Source organism: Anomaloglossus baeobatrachus, chromosome 9 (genome assembly GCF_048569485.1).
Source record: "Anomaloglossus baeobatrachus isolate aAnoBae1 chromosome 9, aAnoBae1.hap1, whole genome shotgun sequence".
Classification (NCBI taxonomy): Eukaryota; Metazoa; Chordata; class Amphibia; order Anura; family Aromobatidae; genus Anomaloglossus; species Anomaloglossus baeobatrachus.
The window spans coordinates 14,782,859-14,795,363 of NC_134361.1; the positions used below are offsets into that span (position 1 = coordinate 14,782,859).

General features: G+C 50.0%; 1 protein-coding gene across 1 annotated transcript; it reads right to left on the reverse strand.

The window, feature by feature from the left end:
* Positions 1 to 210: 210 nt before the first annotated feature.
* APOOL (apolipoprotein O like) lies at positions 211 to 12,087 on the reverse strand. The gene is made up of 9 exons (XM_075322375.1): positions 11,992 to 12,087; positions 8,475 to 8,579; positions 8,241 to 8,360; positions 7,330 to 7,384; positions 4,555 to 4,653; positions 3,303 to 3,394; positions 3,016 to 3,132; positions 1,221 to 1,353; positions 211 to 437 (listed from the first exon to the last, which is right to left on the reverse strand). The coding sequence occupies exons 1-9, from the start codon at positions 12,001 to 12,003 to the stop codon at positions 340 to 342; spliced, it is 831 nt and encodes a 276-aa protein (XP_075178490.1). The 5' UTR covers positions 12,004 to 12,087; the 3' UTR covers positions 211 to 339.
* Positions 12,088 to 12,505: the final 418 nt, after the last annotated feature.

Genomic DNA, 12,505 nt, shown 5'->3' on the forward strand with positions numbered 1-12,505 from the left:
TGTCAGTGACAGTCTGAATAATGGCTGCCGCACTCACCATTGAGGTACAGAGGCAATGTGTGTGATGCCCGGACCCGCCTTCATTATTCGGATGGACCATAGTGACAGAATAATAACCGCACACAGGACCGCAGCCTTATGCGGATTAATAAAGCCGTTTCCACCTTAGACCTTCCCAGTATGACCAGTGATGAACAGGATCGGACCCCATCGTGTGCGGGACACATCTCCCATTTATTTTAGCAAATGTGACAAAGTGAGGCACCTGAGTCTGAAGGGTTAATAAAGTTCATAGAATCGGCGGAGACGCCTCAGACCGGAGCTGGGGGGACGTCCGGGTCAGGTTCTGGTGCTGTACAGGTCCACGTCCTCCGGGTTGGACTGTCCGTGGTCCACAAGTTCTGGCGGAGGCTGAAACTTCACGTCCTTTGGCTGCTCTGTAATAAATAGAAGCATCCGGGGGTCACTCCGGGGGGGACTGGGGGTCATTCATTCATCGGGTGCATGTAACAACAAAACTGCTTTCTGTGTAACTGAAGGTTTTTTTTTATTTTTTGGGGGCGGTGAAGGGGGGGGGGGGGGGTTTCCTGTAAATTCAGCTTATTGTAGGGTTGAAACTTTTTAACAGCCCATGGCCCGATCCATGATGTGCAGGGCTTTTTTTTTTTAATTTACCTTTTTTTTTTTTGGTCTTTTATCAATTATAATCTATTTAAAATGACACCGATAGTTTATGAATTTTGTGCAAATTAAAATACTCTTCACTTTTTTGCCTTTAGCTTTATTTTTTTTAAATCTCCCTCAGGCGCTTACACCAACCCTTCAGTATGTTATTTATCCTCCAGAGCAGAACTCAGCATTCTGCAGAATAAACATACTGTATTATGGTGTCTAAGGGGAAGACGCTAAGCAATAAAACCGCATGATGTTACTTTCCAAGCCCCAGTAATGGAGACCAGTCACTACGAGCTGCAGCACAATCCTCAGACCCTGCACAGAGCTATTATGGATGTGTCCTCCTGCAATGCTGCATCTGCACCGTCTGATCGCACTGGAAACGCTCAGCTATATATACACAGAATATCATCATTATTATTGCTACATGTGGTGACGATAACAAAGGTTATAATCTCGGCATGACCGGTGTGATCACTTCAGGTAGCAGTGTGTCGCTGACGGGTTGTGTGATGGTGACAGGAGCTGATAATCGGTTTCTTTACCTGTGGGGACGTTGCTGGAGCCGGGTTCTGCTCGCTCTGCAGATAAGCTGCTGGGTTCCTGCTGCGCCTGTACATGGTGCTCTGCGGGTGGCTCCGCTGCTGTGGCACCGCTGTCCTCTTCTCTCGCGGCCTCCTGTCAGGAATGAGAGCAACAATCAGATCAGTCCAGGCCGAGCAACGCCGAATAACTGCAGATGGGAAACTCCGCGCCACGTCCTCCATCACTGTCAGAAAAAGCCACAAATCAGCACCACAGCTAATCCTATACAACGAGCTGCAAAAGCCTAAGCCCAGAGTAACCCACACTCACACTCACACTCACAGGGGCGGACAGATTTGGTGACTTTTTTATTCTTTACTTATTTTGAGCTAAAAATTAATTTTTCAGTTTTGCTTTCATTAAAACTTTAGCAGTTTGTTTTTTATAGTCCCTTTGTTTCCCCGCACATTCAACTTCAATGTGGTTAAAGGCAATAAATCAGATAAGAGGAGCTGAGAATAAAGCAGAAAAATGCATCACCAAAAGTAATGAGCGGGCACTACCATGCTCGGGTGCTCAGTACTGGTAACTAGTGATGAGCGGGCACTACCATGCTCGGGTGCTCAGTACTGGTAACTAGTGATGAGCGGGCACTACCATGCTTGGGTGCTCTGTACTGGTAACTAGTGATGAGCGAGCACTACCATGCTCGGGTGCTCAGTACTGGTAACTAGTGATGAGCGGGCACTACCATGCTCGGGTGCTCAGTACTGGTAACTAGTGATGAGCGGGCACTACCATGCTCGGGTGCTCTGTACTGGTAACTAGTGATGAGCGGGCACTACCATGCTCGAGTGCTCAGTACTGGTAACTAGTGATGAGCGGGCACTACCATGCTCGGGTGCTCAGTACTCGTAACTAGTGATGAGCGGGCACTGCCATGCTCGGGTGCTCAGTACTCGTAACTAGTGATGAGCGGGCACTACCATGCTCAGGTGCTCAGTACTGGTAACTAGTGATGAGTGGGCACTACCATGCTCAGGTGCTTAGTACTGGTAACTAGTGATGAGCAGGCACTACCATGCTCGAGTGCTCAGTACTGGTAACTAGTGATGAGCGGGCACTACCATGCTCGGGTGCTCAGTACTCGTAACTAGTGATGAGCGGGCACTGCCATGCTCGGGTGCTCAGTACTCGTAACTAGTGATGAGCGGGCACTACCATGCTCAGGTGCTCAGTACTGGTAACTAGTGATCAGCGGGCACTACCATGCTCGGGTGCTCAGTACTGGTAACTAGTGATGAGCGGGCACTACCATGCTCAGGTGCTCAGTACTGGTAACTAGTGATGAGCGGGCACTACCATGCTCAGGTGCTCAGTACTGGTAACTAGTGATGAGCGGGCACTACCATGCTCGGGTGCTCAGTACTCGTAACTAGTGATGAGCGGGCACTACCATGCTCGAGTGCTCAGTACTGGTAACTAGTGATGAGCGGGCACTACCATGCTCGGGTGCTCAGTACTCGTAACTAGTGATGAGCGGGCACTACCATGCTCGTCTGCATGGTAGTGCCCACTCATCACTAGTTACCAACTCTCCAGTCAAAGTGAGCTGAATGATGGATTCTCAGCGCCATTTGGCAGACAGTAATAAACAGTACAATACATAGCCTATAGACGCCAGGTGGTGCAACACTTTTTAATAAAATCCACTTTCAAATAAGGTTTTGAGTCTTAAATAAATGCATTTCATAAAAACTAAGTCCCCTATCAGCGGAGCGCCCCTTTATTGCTCCATTCTCCGTCTCCATTCACCTTCGCGTCCTCTGATTGGACCGGGGTAGCCGCTTCGTTCTTCGGTTCTGTTTTCCACAAGGCGCTCACGGCTTGGTACGTCCGGTGACCCGCGCTGTATATCTTCTTACCAGTTACCTATGGAATCAGAAGATCCGAGTGTCAGCCAGAAACGCCCCTGCATCTGCTGCAATAGATGCTCCAATTCACTGACAGCAAGCAGAGATGTACAATATGCTGACTCCTCATGTTTCCATCCCCGCCCCGCCCCCTTTCTGGACTCTCAGCGGAGGTGATAAGATCTTTACCTTGGCAAATATAACAGCGTGTGCGGGATAACAGACGGACGCGCCCAGTGCGGCCAGCCCCGCCGGGTACACCAGCCTCTTCAGCCTGGAGCCTAGAAAACGAGGAGCGGAGGATGACATCGGGCACAAAGGACAATTATCTTTATATCCACGATACTTTGTATCTTTAATGACCCGTATCAAGGACACTGTGTAGCGCGTTTACAGGATTAACACTTTATTGTCTGGTTCTGTGTGCGTATAGTGCGCAACCCCATATAATGAATATTGGGGGAGCAGGAGGCCCATTCATTACATGGACAAAATCCCCGGGCTCCGGGTCATACACTGAGAAATTCTGAGTGATGACACCATGTCCACAGCACATGACCGCTGCAGCCAATCACTGCTTCCGCCAGTTTTATGCTGTGCTCATTGATTGGCTGAGCGGGCGCATGCTGTAGACGTGATGTCATCACCGCAGCCGTGTCAGCACAGATCAGCGGAGAGCAGGGGCAGGACATCAATATGGATGAAGTGTAAAAGAGGAAAATCCCTTTAAGGCCTCGTTTGGTCGCCATTACATGCGCTCCTGACATACAGTCAACTACTGAGTATTTGAGAAAGCCGGGGGGACACCCGTGTCGCTGCCACCACCCCCATCACTGATTTACCCACAGGGGGTGAAAGGTTGAATGATTCCCCATTTTTTGGCCCCAATACTCCCTCCACTCCAGTGCACCCCGGTCATCCACAGGCGCTCGTCCACAGGCGCTCGTCCACAGGCGCTCGTCCACAGACGCTCAGCCACAGGCGCTCGTCCACAGGCGCTCAGCCACAGGCGCTCACAGGCGCTCGTCCACAGGCGCTCGTCCACAGGCGCTCGTCCACAGGCGCTCAGCCACAGACGCTCAGCCACAGACGCTCAGCCACAGGCGCTCGTCCACAGGCGCTCAGCCACAGGCGCTCACAGGCGCTCGTCCACAGGCGCTCGGCCACAGGCGCTCGGCCACAGGCGCTCGTCCACAGGCGCTCAGCCACAGACGCTCAGCCACAGACGCTCAGCCACAGGCGCTCGTCCACAGGCGCTCAGCCACAGGCGCTCACAGGCGCTCGTCCACAGGCGCTCGGCCACAGGCGCTCGGCCACAGGCGCTCGGCCACAGGCGCTCGGCCACAGGCGCTCGGCCACAGGCGCTCGTCCACAGGCGCTCAGCCACAGTCTTCTATATTGCGTCTATAGGAAGAAGTGGCATTGTAAAGCAGGAACTCACCTTTCCTGGCTAAAACCAATCCGGCCAGTCCACTGACGGAGATGATCCCCACCCGGGGCAGAAACTCGGGGGGCGGATTCTTCAGGTAAACGTAACTATCTGGAAAAGGGAGAAATGGAAATGTCGGGTCATTGTGTCTCCTCATCTACAGATCAAAGCTCAGATATTGGTGACTGGTGGGATCCAGCACCGGCTCCGCTCTGCTGTGTGCTGGTCCCAGTACATGGAGCAGAGCAGCGCAGCTACATACACTGCACAGCGTCCATTTTTGGTACTGCAGATCCTATTCACTTTAATAGGAGCCATGCTGCAGAACTGAGAATGGCCACTACAGTGTATGGAGCTGTGAGGAGCTGCAGTGCTGATAACGGGTGCTACAGTGTATGGAGCAGAACTGCAGTATTGGGAACGGGCACTACAGTGTATGGAGCAGAACTGCAGTATTGGGAACGGGCACTGCAGTGTATGGAGCTGTGAGGAGCTGCAGTACTGGGAATGGGCACTACAGTGTATGGAGCTGTGAGGAGCTGCAGTGCTGATAACGGGAGCTACAGTGTATGGAGCAGAAATACAGTACTGGGAATTGGCACTACAGTGTATGGAGCAGAACTGCAGTATTGGGAACAGATACTACAGTGAATGGAGCTGTGAGGAACTGCAGTGCTGAGAGCGGCCACTACACGGTGTATGGAGCAGAGCTGCAGTACTAAGAACGGATACTGCAGTGTATAGAGCAGAACTGCAGTACTGGGAATGGGCACTACAGTGTATGGAGCTGTGAGGAGCTGCAGTACTGAGAACGTCCACTACAGTGTATGGAGCTGTGAGGAGCTGCAGTACTGGGAATGGTCACTACAGTGTATGGAGCTGTGAGGAGCTGCAGTACTGGGAATGGGCACTACAGTGTATGGAGCTGTGAGGAGCTGCAGTACTGAGAATGGGCACTACACGGTGTATGGAGCTGTGAGGAGGTGCAGTACTGAGAATGGGCACTACAGTGTATGGAGCTGTGAGGAGGTGCAGTACCGAGAATGGGCACTACAGTGTATGGAGCTGTGAGGAGGTGCAGTACTGGGAATGGGCACTACAGTGTATGGAGCTGAGGGGCTAAACTGCAGTACTGAGAACGGGCACTGCAGTGTATGGAGCTGTACTTTATGCCCCTCATCCTGTAAATAGCTAATATTAATTACTTCTAAGCACATTTCGCCAAGGGTCGTCCATCATTCAAGATAATACATGTATATTGGGGCTGAGAATATTTTATTTTTGCAGGTGAGTATCACTACATCTTCTGCGTCATTTGGCTTTTACAGACTCTATCTCCCTAAACTTTGGTGTGGTGTGTACAGCAGCTGAGAGGAGCAAAGAAAAAACCAAACCAAAAGAAAGGTACAAACTGCACATTCAGACCGTCACAGCGAGCTCACTGACAGATCCTCAGTGAACTCAGTCTGCAGTCAGCAATAGGCTACCGAATGCAAACAATGCAATATTGGTGACGACATCAAATTGCAAAAATTATTTTATATTTACTTAAACATGCATTCAAAGGGAATCTACCAGACCCCTCCCCCCACTCACACTGTATATATATATATATATTATATACACCGGCATGGAGCCCTTAGATATGTAAGGCTATGTGCGCACGTTGCGTATTTACATGCAGCTACGCTGCGATCTGCACCGCAGCGTAACTGCATGCGTCCTGCGTCCCCTGCACAACCTATAGAGATTGTGCAGGAGCCGTGCGCACGTGGCGTATTAGAGCGCAGTGATTCGGCTGCTGCCCGAAGCGCGCGTTCTAAGAAGTGACATGTCACTTCTTTTGTGCGTATTGGTTGTAATGTCGGTCTCTCTCTCTGTCTGTCTGTCGGTCTCTGTGTCTCCCTGTCGGTCGGTCTCTCTCTCTGTCGGTCTATCTCTCTCCCCCCTCTCTCATACTCACCGATCAGCTGCACGGCTGTCACACTGCTGCGGCGGCTTCTCTTGCTTTTGAAAATGCCGGCCGCCCATTATTCAATCTCATATTCCCTGCTTCCCCCGCCCACCGGCGCCTATGATTGGTTGCAGTCAGACACGCCCCCATGCTGAGTGACAGCTGTCTCACTGCAACCAATCACAGCCGCCGGTGGGCGGGTCTATGTAGTGCAGTAAAATAAATAATTTAAAAAAAAAACGGCGTGCGGTCCCCCCCAATTTTGATACCAGCCAAGGTAAAGCCACATGGCTGAAGGCTGGTATTCTCAGGATGGGGAGTCCCACGTTATGGGGCGCCCCCCAGCCTAAAAATATCAGCCAGCAGCCGCCCGGAATTGCCGCATGGATTAGATGCGACAGTCCCGGGACTGTACCCGGCTCATCCAGAACTGCCCTGGTGCGGTGGCAATCTGGGTAATAAGGAGTTAAATGGCAGCAGCCCATAGCTGCCACTAAGTCCTAGTTAATCGTTGCAGGTGTCTATGAGACATCCCCAATGATTAACCTGGTGAAAGTAAATAAACACATACACCCGAAAAATCCTTTATTTGAAATAAAAGACAAAAAACATCCATGCGCGAAATGCCTTAAAAATGGCTTTAAAATGGATTTGGAGCATGGGGACGATTATCTCGGGATTGCAAGATAACCAAACAAAACTTTTCGTGGATTTCCACTTATTTTATTAAATATCATCTCCAAGAAAATTATTTGCATATTTCCAAAAGATTCTTCACCATTATTACATTCAAAGTGCAGCAAAAAAATGGGAACAAACGGACGAGCCCTTACCTTTCCCAAACTGTATGGTTTCTTCTACCCCATTCCGGGCTGAGGTGACGGCGTTCTATAGGAAATAGGATACAATGTGAGCGGGACATTCAGGCCTCCCCCGCCCGGGTAACACACAATCACTAGACTTGTACACAGCTGAGGGTTTGTTACAGGGAAGGCGTCCAATACAGGGAGGCAGGTACATCATAGAAGATTCCAAAATGTACGGACCACGGCAGCCAATCACAGGCCGAAGCAATGACCTAGGCGCCACCATTTCTGCAGGTGATTGGCTGCAGAAGTCCGGCACCCGTCCTCCTCACAAGCAGCACAGAGATTGGCGCAACCCCCAGGTAGTACTGAGAGCAAAACTGTGCGGATCAGTAAGGTATGGTTCATTTTTTTTTTTTTTTATGTTAAAGGGAATCTGTGACCAGGTTTTTATCATCAAATCTGAGAGCAGCATAATGTAGGGACAGAGATAATGATTCCAGCGATGTGTCACTTACTGGGCTGCTTAGTGTAGTTTCATAAGATCACTGTTTAATCAGCAGGAGATTATCATTACAGGACTCCTTGGCATGCTGCAGGTAGTCCAGCATATTCATGATCTCTGTATAACTGTGAGATCTGCAGCAGAGAAAACAGTGATTTTTATCAAAATGACAGCAAACAGCTCAGTAAGTGACACATAACTGGAGTCAGGGTCTCTGCCCCTACATTATGCTGCTCTCAGATGGGGGAGCAAAAACCTGGTGACAGATTCCCTTTAAGCATGATAGGTCAACCACTTTATGTTTTATTTACAAAAGTCCAGAAACCCCATTAAGTTTGCCGGTTGACCAGTAAGTTGGAGACCACCAGCAGGACCCCAGATCTGACATGCTTCCTATACTGAGGGGTCAGTCACACTCTGTGCCATAACTCACCTCAGTCCAGGTCACTGCAGGCCACACTGTTTTCCGCACTGCAGAGAACACGCACTGCACGCGGCCCGGCGGCGCTTCAATGAATCTTGATTCTTGGGGAGGAATGGCGTAAACTGACAACTGCGAGGAAAAGGGAAGAAGGTGATGAGCGAGGACAACCCTGCGTAAACGAGTAACACCCCAATAGTACTGGAGCGGCACCACTCACCATGGCTGACACTGTGCCCCACTTACCTGTTGGGGGTTCAGTCGATTACCCTTAGCTTCTCGGTCAGACAAGGCATAAAGGCCATAGGAGGAGACGACCAGCCCCGCCGGTACTGCGGCCACCTTCATCATCTGGAGAGGAAGAACATGCGCTAACAGAACAGAAGCCTTATATAATACCAAGAAAAGCAGTGACGTGTGCGTGTGCGTGTGCACGTGTGTGTGTGTGTGTGTCCATAAAATATAGCAGGGAAGTATGGTGGATCAATGGTTAGCACCGCAGTCTTATGGTGGATCAGTGGCTGGCACCGCAATCTTGCCTTGCTGGGTTCAAATCCTACCAAGGACGAGATCTGCAAGGAGTCTGTATGTCCTCCCCAGGTTTGCGTGGGTTTCCTCCCACACTCCAAAGATATAGTGATAGGGAATTTAGATTTTGAGTCCTAAGTTGGACAGTAATGTTCACATCTGTAAAGTGCTGTGAAATTAATACGGTAGTGCTAGTATCCGGTGACCGCCCGTCACCTCCGTCCTCAGCATTCGGTGACCGCCCGTCACCTCCGTCCTCAGCATTCGGTGACCGCCCGTCACCTCCGTCCTCAGCATTCGGTGACCGCCCGTCACCTCCGTCCTCAGCATTCGGTGACCGCCCGTCACCTCCGTCCTCAGCATTCGGTGACCGCCCGTCTCCTCCGTCCTCAGTATTCGGTGACTGCCTTTCCCCTCTATTACTTCTTCTCGTCACTTGTACATACTAGGCAGGAGGTTGTTCCAAACATCTTGGAGAACTCACCACAGATTTTCAAAATGCAGTCTGGCATCATGTTGAAAATTGGCTCCTGGGACACTTTAGAGAAATGGCGGCAACACTGGTTCCACCACAAAATCAACATAACACTGAACTGTTAGTGCACTGGGAATAAAGGCTAGAGGGGTCCGGCTACTGCATATCATGACCCCCTCACACCAGAATTCTGGGAGTAAGATCGGGGTGCCGTTCCTTGTGAAAGCATCTTCATGGTTTTGCCACATGGTCTCCAGATAGACACAGGAAACTAGAATGGAGCAATGGAGACAGGAGTAGAGGTTGGTCCTCCTCAGCGCTAAGTCCCTCTATTGTCTTGGATGGAGCAATATCCAGATTGGTGGCCAATGCAATGAGAAACCTTCCCAGGGGAACAGGAAAGGGTCTGAGGAGCCATTTTCCAACATGAAAACCAAAGGCTGCATGTTGCTGGTACTACTTTGAGCCACCTGCGTGGCCTAAACGTGCTTCTATGGCTGCAGCATCCCCAGACTCGTCTCCCATGGCTGCAGTGTCTGTGGACTCGTCTCCCGTGGCTGCAGCGTCTCCAGTCTTGTCTCCCGTGGCTGCAGCGTCTCTGGACTTGTCTCCCATGGCTGCAGCGTCTCCAGTCTTGTCTCCCACGGCTGCAGCGTCTGTGGACTCTGGAGGTTGTGATTCTTCCCATTTTCCACCACGTGCAGATTAGTGGCGTCTCCACCCTGCAATCTCCATCATTCACATCTTCTTGGTGTAGATTGTATATAGATAAAAACTTGAACACTGGATTATGGGATGTGAGCGCTGGACCAGCGGTGTCCACTGTATACACTATAGGGCCTCTTTCAAACATCTGTGTTTCAGGTACATGTGACATCTGTTTTCACGGATGCCACATGTACCCATGTTATTCTAACTCACACATCTGTGTTTTCACATGGACCGTGTGGCCCGCATGGACATACAGAGACATGTCCGTTCTTCTCAGACAGCTGATGTCACACGGGCCTCCCACTGATGTGATCTGTGTGACATCAGTGACACGTACCGAAGAAAACACGGGTCTTTCAGATAAAAAGATTTTCTATACTCACTTGTCTCCAGCCCTGCTGTCTTCGGCACTGCTGTCACTTGCTTCCGGGCCTGCTCATTATGCTCATGAATATTCACTGCACTGCGGACATAGAAGCAGCAGCAACTCTGGAAATACTATCGCCAAGCACAGGCGAGTATCCAGCAGTGTGTATGCGGCTGCGGCGTTATGGTGTCATCGGAGTGTCCAATGAACTCGGATGACCTTCTGACGTCACTGCCGAGTGACCCGCGCTACCGTGGGGGCTGTGACAGTGACTTCACGGGTTCATCAGAGTTCATTGGGAACTCCGATGACACCATGATGTCACTGTAGCGGCCGTACACATAATGCTGTGGGTGCCCCTGTGGTGACCTGGGCTGACCTCATCTCAGGTCACTGCAGGGAAGTACATACAGCTGTGTGTGCCTGCAGGGGCTGCTCTCACAATTAATGGGGAACGTTCAGTTCTCCATTGAATGTACCAGCAGGTATGGGATCGAAGTGAGCCCTCCCCCAATTGGATTGAGGCGGATCAGGATTAGGGCCTTGACAGGGAAATGAATTGGAAAAAAGGGTGTCTCTTGTCTTGATTTGCTAATTTTCTCTTTTTATGTCTTTTCATTCACTTTTGAGGAACGTCGTGGGACTTTGCAATGGATCATAGCGGACATTTTGCATTTTTTTTAAAAAATGAAAAACTAAATTGTTGAATGAGGGTTGGAGTTGGTTTTTTTTGTTCAAATAAAATGTTTTATTCTAGTTTCAACTACTGGATTAGTAATGGCAGTGTCAGCTAGACGCCCACCCATTACTAATACCAGGGCTTGATGCCAGCTCTAGCTGGCATCAACCCCACAAATATTACCGTTTGCCACCGCACCAGGACAACGGGAACAGCCGGGTCCAGCACCAGAATTGGCACATCTAACGGATGCGCAACTTCAGAGGCGGCTGCAGGCTTCTATTATTAGGCTAGAAAGGGCCAAATAACAGTGGCCCTTCCCACCCTAATAATATCAGCCCCCAGTTGTCTGCTGTATATCTGCTGGTTTTAGTAAAATGGAGGGGACCGCAGGTCATTTTTTTTTAAATAAAAATTCTGCAAAACAGCTGGCCAAGCTATCGCTCTCTGCTCTATCTATCTATTCTATATGTTCTTTCATATTTTCTTTATATCTCTCTTTTTATCTGTTACATCTATCATTTTTCAGGCTTTGTCCATATTAAGAATCCATTAATTTCAGTATCATGCTTTTTTTTACTGGTAAAACGGATGTCACACGGATGACCATGCCGCTGCGTGTGGCACATACATGTTTAACCATAGACGCGTGAAAGAGGCCTCAGGCAGCGAAGTGTCACAGAAGGGTGAATTAAATCTCTGCACTTTATTGTACATCTTGTCTGCGAGGCTGAGATAGTGTGTGTGTGTGTATATATATGTGTATGTGTATATATGTATAGATATAGAGTGTGTGTGTGTGTGTGTGTGTGTGTGTGTATGTATGTATGTCTGTTTGTGTGTGTGTGTGTGTATGTATGTGTATGTGTGTATATGTGTGTGTGTGTGTGTATGTATGTCTGTATGTATATGTGTGTGTGTGTAGCAGTGATATTACATTCACAGAACTACAAGTCCCAGCATTCCCGTCCCCGGCTGCAGTCTGTCACAATCCGGCACTCACCTTGGACACCATGTGGGCGTCCTCCTCCTCCTCCTGCTGCTGTTCCTCCTCCTTCTCGTGGCGCAGAGTGTACGTCACTACAGAAAGCAGCGAGGACCAAACCTCGTAACAGCGTGGCGCAGTCTGATGACGTTTCCCCCGGGCTTGGCTGTCATTGGCGGCTGGGGACGGGGCGGAGTTGCGGTCAGTCGCCGCTGTGTGTCGTTCACATTGCTTCCCTTGTGTACAGTGTGCGATTAACCCTTTATGTCATACAACCTGACCCTTGTATACAGTGTACATGGCTCCGCTCCCTCTTCAAGGGGATGTCCCGGAATTCTTCCACTGACGTCACAGCAGAGGTTGCGGCCTCCTCTCCGCCTCCTCTCTTGCTCCTGCCTGTGTTTGCGGTATATCCGGGATTATTCTACATCACACGCTGTCACCGTTATGCCCGGTTATAGCGGCTGCCAGTGCCGGCCTGTGCGGAGGGGCTGATAACAGAGAGCACAGGGTGCATGTCCAGAGTGTGAGG

Excerpts from the sequence above, each read along its gene's own strand:
- APOOL (XM_075322375.1), bottom strand. Across the intron at positions 8,361-8,474 it reads ATCGACTGAACCCCCAACAG|TTGTCAGTTTACGCCATTCC; the intron begins GTAAGTGGGGCA and ends TTTTCCTCGCAG. Across the intron at positions 1,354-3,015 it reads TCCAATCAGAGGACGCGAAG|GAGGCCGCGAGAGAAGAGGA; the intron begins GTGAATGGAGAC and ends CATTCCTGACAG.